Below are 13,042 nucleotides of genomic sequence, written 5' to 3' on the forward strand. Positions count from 1 at the left end.
GAAGAACAAGCCACCACCACACCAGAGGTCGAAGTGTTTTGAGCTTCTGCACTCCCAATAGTTCCAATCGAAACTGACTCCTCCTGAACCTTCCAACCCTGGTCTTTGGAGTTTTGACCAGTTACCTTCACTCCTTCCATCTTCTTGCTTTCCGAGGCTACAAGGAAGGACTGCAACACCTTCACAAAAGCCATCCACCCTTTCTGCATTCTCCCTTCTGGCACACAGAGCATTTGTTTTCCAGTTATTCCAAAGTCCTCCAGAGTGATGAACCACCCTTTCCAATTTCTTTTCAGTTCGATTACATATTTCTTGCCTGGAACTGATATGGAATTTTTCCAGCCATTCACCTTGCTGGAGTTGATAGCCCCATCTACAAAACCTTTCATCCATACAATGACCTCCTTTGGTACTAGTACTGTAACCCTGCTGTTCTCTCTGATTTTCATTGCTTCCTTACCTTTAATCCATTCCTCTTCAAACTTGAAGGTCATAGTTTTGATCGACACCTCAGACCTCCATCTTCCTACGGTTCTGAATCCCCTCTCCCCCTCCAGAACGGCCATAACACTAATTTGCTTTCAGTTAGTAATTTGACAAAATCATTGAATTGCAATCTGACTTTTTTCACTTCTTACTGTGTTTTTCAAGACATGGACTCTCAAAAGGTGATTGGGAGTCGCCATGAGGAGAATAATATATACCTACTAGACATGCCTAGACAAAGTCAAGTATCACCTTCGAGAGTAGCTTTATGTTATGTCATTATCATTTGGGTCATTATTCTTTTTCTTCGTTGAGTCTTGTTTCCAGCTTTGTTTAAAGAAACTAAGTTGTCAAGTCTACATTGTTCACTCTGATGTGTGGGGGCCATACCATTAACCATGCATGGGTGGTTATAAATATTTTATTCTATTTATTGATGAATTTTTTCATTACACCTGGCTTTGTCTTATGCGTTCCCGTGCTGAAGTACCCAACATGTAAAATAGTTTCATGAATTTGTGCTTACCCAATTTGATACCCGCATCAAGATATTCCAATCAGATAATGCTAAGGAATATTTTGAGAAGGATCTTGTTTCATACTTTGAGAAATTTGGGGCTATACATCAAAGTTCTTATCCTCGTACTCCAGAACAGAATGGGGTAGCAGAGAGAAAGAACTGACATGTTGAAGTAGCCAAGAGCATCCTTTTTGCCTCCCATGTTCCGAGATTTTGGGGAGATGCAATGACGAAAGCTACCTACCTTATTAACCACATGCCTTCTCGAGTCTTAGGGTTCAAATCTCCCTTTGTCGTCCTCTTTCCTAAGAGTGAATTGTTTCCTATTCTCTTGAGTGTCTTTGGGAACACGTGTTATGCTCATGTCCTTAGCTCTTAGAGACATAAGTTTGAACCCAAGGCCCGGAAGTGCATTTTCTTAGGGTATGCCTCCACACAAAAGGGCTATTGCTATTTTGATCCCACTACTGGAACTCATTTTGCAAAGTCACTTCCATTTTATGGTCATCCTTTTGAGGGGGAGCATTCCGTTGAACTGTTTTCTTCACCACATCCTCTGCCTTCTCCTATTGATCTTGAGGTTGAGTCTCCTATGATTCCTTTTGTTCTAGTAGCAAAGCCTTCATCTCCTAGTTCTACCAACATGGACTCTCAAAAGGTGATTGGGAGTCGCCATGAGGAGAATAATATATACCTACTAGACATGCCTAGACAAAGTCAAGTATCACCTTCGAGAGTAGCTTTATGTTATGTCATTATCATTTGGGTCATTATTCTTTTTCTTCGTTGAGTCTTGTTTCCAGCTTTGTTTAAAGAAACTAAGTTGTCAAGTCTACATTGTTCACTCTGATGTGTGGGGGCCATACCATTAACCATGCATGGGTGGTTATAAATATTTTATTCTATTTATTGATGAATTTTTTCATTACACCTGGCTTTGTCTTATGCGTTCCCGTGCTGAAGTACCCAACATGTAAAATAGTTTCATGAATTTGTGCTTACCCAATTTGATACCCGCATCAAGATATTCCAATCAGATAATGCTAAGGAATATTTTGAGAAGGATCTTGTTTCATACTTTGAGAAATTTGGGGCTATACATCAAAGTTCTTATCCTCGTACTCCAGAACAGAATGGGGTATTCCTGCTCCTACTAGTCCTCCAATTTTCATTACTCACCCTATTGTTCAGAGGTGGTACTAGAAAGAAAGGCTACAGCATGATCAAGTTGTTCCCTCATCTACATTTGAGCCTCAAACATTCTCAACCCCTAAAGAGGGACAAGTCCTTCATCGCTTGCTCTAAAACCTCCCTTCCCAGACTTGGACCTACTTATTGCTATGAGAAAAGGTAAGAGGAAATGTACAACACATTGTATTTCCAAAAACCTGTCTTACAGTTTGTTATCCCCATCTTATTATTCTTTCTTAGCCTCAATTTCTTCTCAGCCTATATCTAAGTCGGTTACAGAGGCCTTGTCTAAGCTAGAATGGAGACAGGCTATGAGAAATGAAATAGAACCACTTCGTAAGAACCATACCTGCGATGTTGTGAATTTGCCTTATGAGAAGGAACCAGTGGGATGTAAGTGGGTGTTCACTATCAAGTATCATGCTGATGGCACCATTGAGAGGTATAAGGCTCCGCTAATAGCCAAGGCTTATACTCAAGTGTATGGAGTTGATTATACTTATAATAGTTGCAAAAATCACCACAGTGAGAGTTCCATTATCTCGACGTGACCAAGATCCAAACTGGTCTGACCCAACCCTGAATATGGACCAAATGGGGCTACTTACCTTGACCCGGTTCGAACCGACTAGCTCCGTCCAAAACCCTATGCAACCCAATATAGACCAATCCAGTCTGACCCGAAACTAGGCCAGTCTAGACTGCCCACCTTGACTCGGTTCGAATCAGTCAGCTCAATCCAGAACCTTTGCACAACTTGATATGGATTGATCTGAGTCAACCCGTCATATACTGAACTGGTCTGGTTTGGTACAATCAGACCAATCCGAATCCAAACGGTTCGACCACTCTTTATGTGATTAGCTCAAAGATAAATCCAATTACATAGTTCAAGTTGGTTTGACTGATTTGGACCTAAGTAGTTCGATCAAACTCGAAATCCGAACATAGTCAAATGGCTTCAAGTGATAAATTACTTTTTATTCTCCTTGTAAAAATAATATGCATGTAATGTGATTTGAACCTTCACCACTTGTGTAAACAATAGCTTCCATGACCACCAAGCCATGACAAACTTACTTGTCAAAAGGGAGTTAGCTTTTACTTTTAAGTACATAAATATAAGATTAATGGGTTTGGACTGGTTGGATTGGGTCAAGGCGGGTTTGGATTGAACCCAACCCATTTAATTTTATATAACCAGGTCATTAATGGGTTGGCGGGTTAGATGGGTTGGGTTAAAGCTCAACCTAAACAAAACCCAACCCAACCCAACCAATGGCCACCACTAACTCCATGAAAGGGTATCCTCTTCTCTAGGCATGGACATATACTTTTCTATAGAAGGATGAATGACAAACTAACTTCCTTAATTGTGTATGTTGACGATATGCTGATTGAAAAGTTTTTTGGCTTGAGAATTTGGGATTAAGGATTTAAGCCCTCAAAAGCATTTTCTTGGAATTGAAATGCCAAGATCTAGTGAGGGGATCTACATACGTTAGAGAAAGTATTCTTAAGACCTTCTGGAGGAAACTAGGGTGCAGACCAGCTGTCACTCCTATTGAACAGAATCATGGCTGTAGGAAAGTAATGATGAGCCATACATTGATAGAGAAAGGTACCAATGACTAGTGGGGCAACTGCTCTTATGTCTCTTACAAAACCTAGCATTACCAAAGTAGTGCATGTTGTTAGCCAATTTATGTACGCTCCTAGAGTTTCTCGCATGATGGTTGTAGAAAGAATTTTGAGGTATCTCAACACATGTCTAAGAAAGGGGTTGTTCAAGAAACAAGACAAATTAGAAGTTGAAGCTTTCCCTAATGCTGATTCGGTAGGATCTCTAGGGATAGAAGGTTAACAACTAGGTATTATAAATTTGTTGGTAGAAATCTTGTTATCTAGAGGAGTAGGAAACAAATAGTTCTGGCCAAAACTAGTGCAATGACTCATGGTGAGGCTGAATTGTTGTGGATCTGAAGTCTTCTAAAGGCATTAGAAATTCAGGTTGATGGACCGTTGAAGCTTTATTGCAATAATTAGGCTGCAATAAACATAGCAAACAATCTTGTTCAGCATGATAGAACCAATATTTTACCATTTTGCCCCAAGGTGCAAGGTGCAAAGCAAGGGCCACACCTTTTTGAAGCAAGGCACAAAAAAGAAAAAAAAAAAAATCAAAAGCATGCAAAATATTAAAAATATTAAACACATTATTAATTAAAAATACTTAAATTTTAAAATAAATGCTTTAAAAACATATCTCAAATTAAAATGCATAAACATAAAATCAAGCATAACATATAAAAGATATTTTTAAAAGACACTAAAAGTTATAAAACCTTTTTTCTGTAGGGATTAAGGCCATGTTTGGTTCACTGCTTTGGGCCTCATTCTCTTAATTCTTGCTCATTCTAGGCAAGAATGGACAAGAATGAATAACATTAGAGTGTTTGGTTACAAAATTCTTGCCAAGGGCCACATTCTTTTTAGAATGAAAAATTAGCTTCATAGCACGAAAATTGAGTAGCCTGCAGCATGAAAAATAATCATGCCCCATCTTGCTCATTTCATTCTAAGGAAACTCTGCCAACAAAACGGTTGCCATAGATGTTTAATTTTGCGAAAGCAATTTTACAAAAGTACTTTCACAAAAACACTTATATAAGTACTTTTACATGAAAACACTTTTAGGAAAGCACTTTTACATGAAAGCACTTTTACGAAAGTACTTTTATGAAAGCACTTTTATCGAAATACTTTTACGATAAAAGCACTTTTATGAAAGTACTTTCACAAAAGTACTTTTATAAAAGAACTTTTGCGAAAGCACTTTATAAAAGCACTTTTACAAAAGTACTTTTATAAAAGCACTTTATAAAAGAACTTTTACAAAAATACTTTTATAAAAGCACTTTTATGGAAGTACTTTTACGAAAGTACTTTTATAAAAGCACTTTTACGAAATTACTTTTATAAAAGCACTTTTATGAAAGTGAGTACTTTTATAAAAGCACTTCTACGAAAACATTGTTATAAAAGTAATTTTATGAAAGCACTTTTATAAAAGTACTTTTACGAAAGCACTTCTATGAAAGTACTTTTACGAAAGCACTTCTAGAAAAGTACTTTTATGAACACTTATAAAAGGACTTCTACAAAAGTACTTTTACAAAAACACTTTTATGGAAGTACTTTTACGAAAGCTCTTTTATGGAAGCACCTTTACGGAAGTACTTTTACAAAAGCACTTTTAGGATAAAAGCACTTTCACGAAAGTACTTTTATTAAAGCACTCTTACAAAAGTACTTTTACAAAATATCAATGCCAACTGGTAAACATTGACTGTTGGAGATCTAGGTTGGCGATTTGTGAATACTGACACGATTTTTTTTTCTTGAAGAATGAAAATGAGCAACATAGGAATGAGAGTTGAAGCAAAAATGGTATTAAGAATTTAAGACCTTGATATGGAGTTGTTTGGGCTTGCCTTGAGGGGCTTGGTTGGGGGTCCGAGGGTGGAGCCCCCGGCCTACTTAACACAAAAAAAAACAGAAAAATGCATAGATTTTCAGAAGGCGCAAGCACATGCCCTTTGAATGTGTTGTGCCTAGGACCTAGGCATGGTGCATACCCTCGCTTGTGCACCCAGACACCTTTTAAATCATTGGATATGACCAAGCACATTGAGATTGATAGACATTTTGAAAAGTAAAGGATTACTTCCAAAGACTTGTGTATCCCATACTTGCCATTTGAAAAGCAACAAGCTAATATGTTTACCAAAGGATTACCTAAGGCAAGATTTGTTGAATTGTTGAACAAACTAAGCATGACAAACATCTATGCTCAGTTTGAGAGAGAGTTTTGTGAGACTTAATTGTTATTGGGTTGGGTTGTTGGTTGTTTTTTTTTCTATTAATGGGCCGGGGCCATAATGTGTTTTTTGAGATTTACATTCTGCCCATCCTAAGAGGGGCATTATTGCACTTTCTAATGTTTAAACACTCATTTAAATAATAATTTGAGGCTAAAGAGAGGCTAAGTTTCTGCCCATTCTCTCTCTATCTCCTTCTGCTCAAGTTTTTTCTCACTTTTCCACTCTAGTAAATTGTTCCATCTTGTTAGTGATCCCACACACACACACACCCCAAATTGGTACATCACATACCTGCAAAGAAATAATGGGATAAAGAAGACCAACAATTATGTCCAGCAAGAGAGAAGATCTTCCGGACTTCAAAGATGAGATAACAAAATAGAACATCTGCACACGTTAAGAAAGACAGGAAGATCAACAGACAATTAACAAAATTTAAAAAATTCAACAGTAATCCATAGTATAATGAAGTACCGTTTCCAGCCACTTAACATCTTCTAGTGATTCATGATTTGAAAGACTATTTTCATGAGTTGTATCTGAAGCAGTCTCCAAATTGTCAGTCTGACTAGCATTCTGGATATTTACAGCCAATTCAGAAGCTCGTTCTGTTAGCAGCCGATGCCAACTCCCCCCTTTAAGAGAATCATCTGCGTGATTTTCTTTCTCCTTATGAGATTGACAACATGCAAAGAATTTGCAGAGCCGAATGTTCGAACATAACACAGAAAGGGTTACGCCTATAGCTTCTCTGACCTATGCCACACAAAATGTGCAATATAACAAAATTAGGGAAAATAACTCCACAGTTTAATAGTATATTTACTGAGAAAAAAAGGCTAGGAAAACCATAGCTTCTAAAGGCTAGGAAAAAAAGGAGAAAAATTAACACATCTCATAATCATTAATTTCATTCTTTTGTTATCATTAACTAAAAACATGAACGAGCTAGATTCATCCCACCCATCCACATACAAAGAAATGCATAAATGCATGCAATAGCAGAGAGAGGCTTGTTTCTCTGCAACTATGAAAACATAAGTGCTTTGCAAAACTTGGGGAACCTAACACAGAACAACCTTAGTTGCCAAAACAAGAAAAAAATGTTGGCATTCATTTAAGAGGGTCTTTCCCTCCCTCCCTCCACTACTTGCTTTCCAGCTCTCTAATAAAATAGTTAAGGTGAGTGTTGTGAGGATTATTTAATTGTTATTTTACAGTTGCTGTTAGTGTGCTGTCAACCTAAGATGCTGTCAGCCAGTTAGTTTCTTTCTTTTTTATTACTTTGTTACTAGGTAGTGCCACCAGGGGCATACTTCTAATCTCCCATTCCTTTTATATTAAGTTAATATAAATAACTAAACTGGCGGCAGCCAGAATGGTTTTTTGGTTCGTGTCTCTCAATCAAATCTTCCTCTTCTTCTCTTCTCTTCTCTTCTCTTCTCTTCTCTTCTCTTCTCTTCTCTTTCTCTCCCTCGTCTCCCTCTCTCCATGAATGATTACATGGTATCAGAGCTAGATTCTGGGCTATAAAAACCTGTTCTCCCATCTGAACCTGCTTCATCCTCTTTCTTCTTTGATTTCTTGGATGTGGAAGACAGAGAAACCCTACCAGGTCACTTGTGGCTCTTCCTTTGGGTTCTTCCTTGGTCAAAACATCAAGGAGACCCTAGCAGAAGAAGGGCGATGCAATAAAGACTCCCTTCCTTATCTGTTCGATGCTGTGAAGTTAATTTCTGGGCGGCCACCTTCGTACAGGTGCTGGACAGGGTATGTGTTCTTGTGTTTTTCTATGAACAATGGTGTGAATGCCTTACTTTTTTGGTTTTATACCTCCGTTTAGATGCTGGACTGTTAGATTGCATGTGCTGTAGTCGAACTGCTAGTAAACTATTCTAACGGCTGGTGCTGGACTGATTACTGGGCTGTTTTAATGGCTGAACCATCACTGAGTTGATTTCAGCAGTTCTTTGTTTTTCCACATTCCAGAAGTAAATTTCTTGGGGGTTGGTATTCTGATTGTGGCTGTTGTGTAGTTGTGTGGGATTTGGTCTGATTCAGCAGTACTCTATGGCAAACTATGATTCAACTTCATCGGGGGTTACACCAACCCGCAGCACAGCTGGTATGGGAAGTGAAAACATGATGTTTCCCATGCCCATTACCACTCTAAATGGTCTAAACTACCTGGAGTGGGCTAAAAGTGTAAAACTTTATGTAACAGCAAGGGGAAAAGCTGGTTACATAAATGGAAGGGTGAAAGAACCCAAGAGTTAGACAGCAGAACATGATAGGTGGGACCAAGAAAACAGTATGGTGATGTCTTGGCTCCTTGCAGCCAAGGAACTTGATGTGAAGAAGAACTTCATGTGGGCAGACACTGCAAGTGAGATTTGGGAACAGGCCAAATCCACCTATTCTGAGCAAAGGCATTATGCCAAGGTTTACCATTTGCAAGCTGAATCCTCAACCTGGAAACATGATGATGATGCTAAGGCCAACAGGAAGCTGGTTTCTCAGCAGCGTGTATTTGCCTTCTTGTTGGGACTGAACCCTGTCTATGAACCCTTGAGAATTCAGATCTTAGGAAGTAAAGAGTTGTCGTCGGTTCGTGAGGTATATGCCCTTGTTCAATCAGAAGAAAGTAGGCGGAGTGTGATGGTTACAACCGAGGGGGAGCAACAAGTGGCATTGGCTGCAATGAGTAAAAACAACATGGGGAAGAAAAGTGACACCAAGAAGGCTGATGATAAAGACAAGTTGTTTTGTACCAACTGTCGGCGCTCACGACATACACGTGACACATGTTGGGACATTCATGGGAAACCCAAGTGAGCAGTGAAGAACCAAGAACAGGGTAAAGGGCAAGGTCAGAAGAAAACGGACACAGCACATAATGCAGCACATGTGGCAACCCAAGATACTCAAGTTGTTGGTACTACCCGGGACCACCTTACTAACTCTGACCCCAAGGAAGATATCATGAATTCCTTTAGAGACCACTTGGAGTCATATGGTAGGGCTTTGCAAAAGATGGATAGTTCAGTCATTAGTACTCCTCCTACTTCATTTGCCATCTACATCAGGTAATGCGGCTTCTGCATTCCATGTCACTACTACCACTGGTTCCCCTTGGATCATTGACTTAGGGGCCTCTAACCACATGACCGGTAAGCCGAACTTGTTTCAGACTTATAACCTTTTGTCAGGAAGGAATAAATTGAGGCTTGCAGATGGATCATTCTCCTCCATTGCAGGCCAAGGATCAATATCTCTTCCCCATGGCCTTAACCGGAATTGTGTATTGCACGTCCCTCAACTTCCTATAAATTTGCTTTCAATCAGTAGTATCACAAACTCTTTAAAATGTAATGTAACCTTTTTTCCTGGTTCATGTGTTTTTCAAGATCTAACTTCTAGGAGGACGATTGGTAGAGGGAGCCTAGTGGATGGTCTCTACATTCTTAACAACAAAGTTGGTCTCTCGGTGTCATCCTCAGATTTATATAGTCAATCAAATAAGAGTCAATTTTTTTTGTGACATAGTTGGTTAGGTCATGTTTCTTTTGAAATAGAAAAGTCTTTGTTCTCGATTTTATTTAAGTCATGTTCAGTGCCAGAGTTCCAGTGTCAAACGTGTCAGTTGAGCAAACAATGTAGAACAACTTTTCAATCAAATAATAAAAGATCAAGTGTTCATTTTCATGTTGTGTATTCTGATGTATGGGGGCCTACTACTATAATCTTTGAGGGCGGATATAAGTACTTTATCACATTGATTGATGACTTTTCTCACTATACATGGGTATTCCCTATGCGTAGTAGAGACGAAGTTCCAAAGATTGTGAAAGACTTCCAAAGGATGGTATTTATGCAATTCCATGTTGAAATATAGATCTTCCAATCAGACAATGCAAAAGAATATTTCCATGGTGAGCTCAATGAGTTCTTTGCCTCCCACGGATCTATTCATAGGAGCTCATGTGCAAGAACACCACAACAAAATGGTGTTACAGAAAGAAAAAACAAACACCTCCCTGAGGTAGCTCGCGGGATGATGTTACACATGAATGTTCCAAAAAGGTTTTGGATGGATGCTATACATACAACTGCTTATGTCATCAATCGCATGCCCTCTAGAGTGCTGAACTGCATGGCCCCTCATTAGTTGTTGTTCCCTCAGTCCCCTTTATTTTCCATTCCCTTGAGAGTTTTTGGTTGTCGTTCCTTTTCCATGATCTGCCTCCATCTCGAGGTAAGTTATACCCTCGATCCATTCCTTGTATCTTTCTAGGGTATCCCTCCTCTCAAAAAAGGGTATCGATGCTTTGATCCCGTTAGTCATAAGTTTTTGTGTCTATGGATGTGTCCTTTGAGTCTGAAGCGTTCTTCCCTGCTTTTCCTCAGGGGGAGAGTAGTAGTGTGGAAAAGGAGAAGTAGGTTCAGGTCCGCCAAGTCTCTCTTCCTTCTATTCCAGACCTTGCTCCCTTTCGTGTCTTCCAACGCACACACCGTAGAGATTAACAATGTGATAGAGATGTGGAGCAGCCAAACATTGAGCAATCGACACTGTTAGACTCCCAGGAGGTAAGTCCAAACCCTATTGCACCTACTGATACTCCTACTCCTACTATGGATGACCTTGGCATTCCTATTGCTCAAAGAAAGGGAGTTAGGTCATGCACTACCAAACACCCCATTACCCAGTATGTCTCCTATGATCACATTTCCCCCCTCATACCGAGCCTTTCTATCTGCAGTTGATTGCATCACTATTCCTATAAATGTTGCAGAAGCCTTAAAATGCCCTGAATGGGTAGATGCTATGAAGGAGGAGATTAATGCCCTTCATAAAAATCAAACTTGGGAATTGGTGGATCTTCCAAGGGGGAAAGACCCAGTGGGGTGCAAGTGGGTGTTTACAGTTAAACACAAGGCAGACGGCAGATGAGACAATTGAAAGGTACAAAGCAAGATTAGTAGCCAAAGGGTACACTCAAGTGTACGGGGTTGACTATGATGAGACTTTTGCTCCAGTAGCTAAGATGAACTCAATTAGGGTCCTCCTGTCATTAGCTGCTAACCTTGACTGGGAATTGCATCAAATGGACATAAAGAATGTTTTTTTAAATGGTGACCTAGAGGAGGAAGTATACATGGTTCAACCCCCAGGATTCTGTGACAAGGGAAGTGAAAATAAGGTGTGCAAGCTGAGGAAGTCTCTTTATGGTTTAAAACAATCTCCCAGAGCTTGGTTCAGTAAGTTTCACATGGCAGTTCAGCAGGCAGGCTTCAAACAATGTCAGCCTGATCACACACTCTTTGTGAAGAGATGTCAGGCACAGGTTGTTGTATTGATAGTGTATGTGGATGATATCATCATTACAGGAAATTGGAGTTCAGAAATACAAAAATTGAAACAATTCCTTGCATCTAAATTTGAAATGAAAGATTTAGGTCCCCTAAAGTATTTCCTTGGCATTGAAGTCGCCCGCTCAGAAAGGGGTATCTTCATTTCTCAAAAGAAATACACCCTTGATCTATTACAAGACACAGGCAAATTAGGCGCAAGGCCAGCAGATACTCCCATGGATGTTGATCACAAGTTGGGTGACTATGATGGTGAACCTCTGAAAGATGTGAAACAATTCCAAAGGTTCGTGGGAAAGTTGATTTATTTGTCCATGACCCGTCCAGACACTGCCTATTCAGTTGGGGTTCTAAGCCAATTCATGCACTCTCCTAAGAAACCACACATGGAGGCAGCAGAGAGAGTTCTTAGATACTTAAAAAAGTATCCCAGAACAGGTCTACTATTCAGTAAACATAATCACCTAAAGGTGGAAGTCTTTACAGATGCTGATTGGGCAGGTGTTGTGGATGATAGAAAGTCCACAAGTGGGTATTGCACATTTGTGAGAGGAAACCTAGTGACCTGGAAAAGCAAGAAACAATGTGTGGTAGGAAGGTCAAGTGCTGAAGCTGAATATAGAGCTATGGCACATGGGGTGGCTGAAGTCCTTTGGCTAAAAAATCTTCTAGGGGAGCTTGGAGTTGTTGTTCATAATCCTATGTCTCTTTACTATGACAGCAAGGCAGCCATAAACATCGCCAGCAAACCTGTCCTACATGAGAGGACCAAGCACATTGAGGTGGACAAACACTTCATAAGAGAAAAATTGGAAAAAAGAGAAATTTGCATCCCTTATGTCAACTCCAAGGAACAACTCGCTAATGTCCTCACAAAAGGACTTCCATACTCGTGGCACAATGAGTTATGTGACAAGCTGGGCATGATAGACATATTCAGCCCAACTTGAGGGGGAGTGTTGTGAGGATTATTTAATTGTTATTTTACAGTTGTTGTTAGGGTGTTGTCAGCCTAAGATGCTGTCAGCCAGTTAGTTTCTTTCTTTTTTATTAATTTGTTACTAGAGAGTGCCAGCAGGGGCATACTTGTAATCTCCCATTCCTTTATATTAAATTAATATAAATTACTAAACTGGCGGCAGCCAGAATAGTTTTTTGTTCGTGTCTCTCAATCATATCTTCCTCTTCTCCTCTTTTCTCTCTTCTCTTCTCTTCTCTTCTCTTTCTATCTCTCTCCATGAATGATTACAATGAGTTTTGTTTAAATAGATTTATCAACGTTATGGTATTTATGTACACATTATATCTTAATTTACGATCGTCATTATTTAAAATTCTTTTTTACATTCATTATTTGATGAAAATAGTATTCCACCAAGCGAAGATGTTTGTGCTTCTTGATTACATACTTTTGGATGCCTATTCAAGATTTTTCAACTGATTGGTAATGTGCATAGCCTTCTCATTTTCTGTTTTAATTGGAAACTGATTAATTTTATCAATTTATAAACAAAGAACCAGTGTTTTCAACCTGTTCTTAACCCGGCCTATTGGTCTATTTAACCTCTTACCCAGTCATGATTCTGGTTTG

The 13,042-nt window shown here is 39.3% G+C and overlaps 1 protein-coding gene across 1 annotated transcript in view; it reads right to left on the reverse strand.

Moving 5' to 3' along the window:
* Window positions 1-13,042, reverse strand: part of PA200 (proteasome activating protein 200) — a 99,160-nt gene that overhangs the window by 26,141 nt on the left and 59,977 nt on the right. The window contains exons 28-29 of the mRNA XM_010246525.3: window positions 6,556-6,837; window positions 6,373-6,468 (exon numbers count right to left, since the gene is read on the reverse strand). Of these exons, the coding sequence (XP_010244827.1) occupies window positions 6,373-6,468; window positions 6,556-6,837 (378 nt within the window). The remainder of the gene's footprint in view (window positions 1-6,372; window positions 6,469-6,555; window positions 6,838-13,042) is intronic.

This window comes from Nelumbo nucifera, chromosome 1 (genome assembly GCF_055504915.1).
Source record: "Nelumbo nucifera cultivar China Antique chromosome 1, China Antique-T2T, whole genome shotgun sequence".
Classification (NCBI taxonomy): Eukaryota; Viridiplantae; Streptophyta; class Magnoliopsida; order Proteales; family Nelumbonaceae; genus Nelumbo; species Nelumbo nucifera.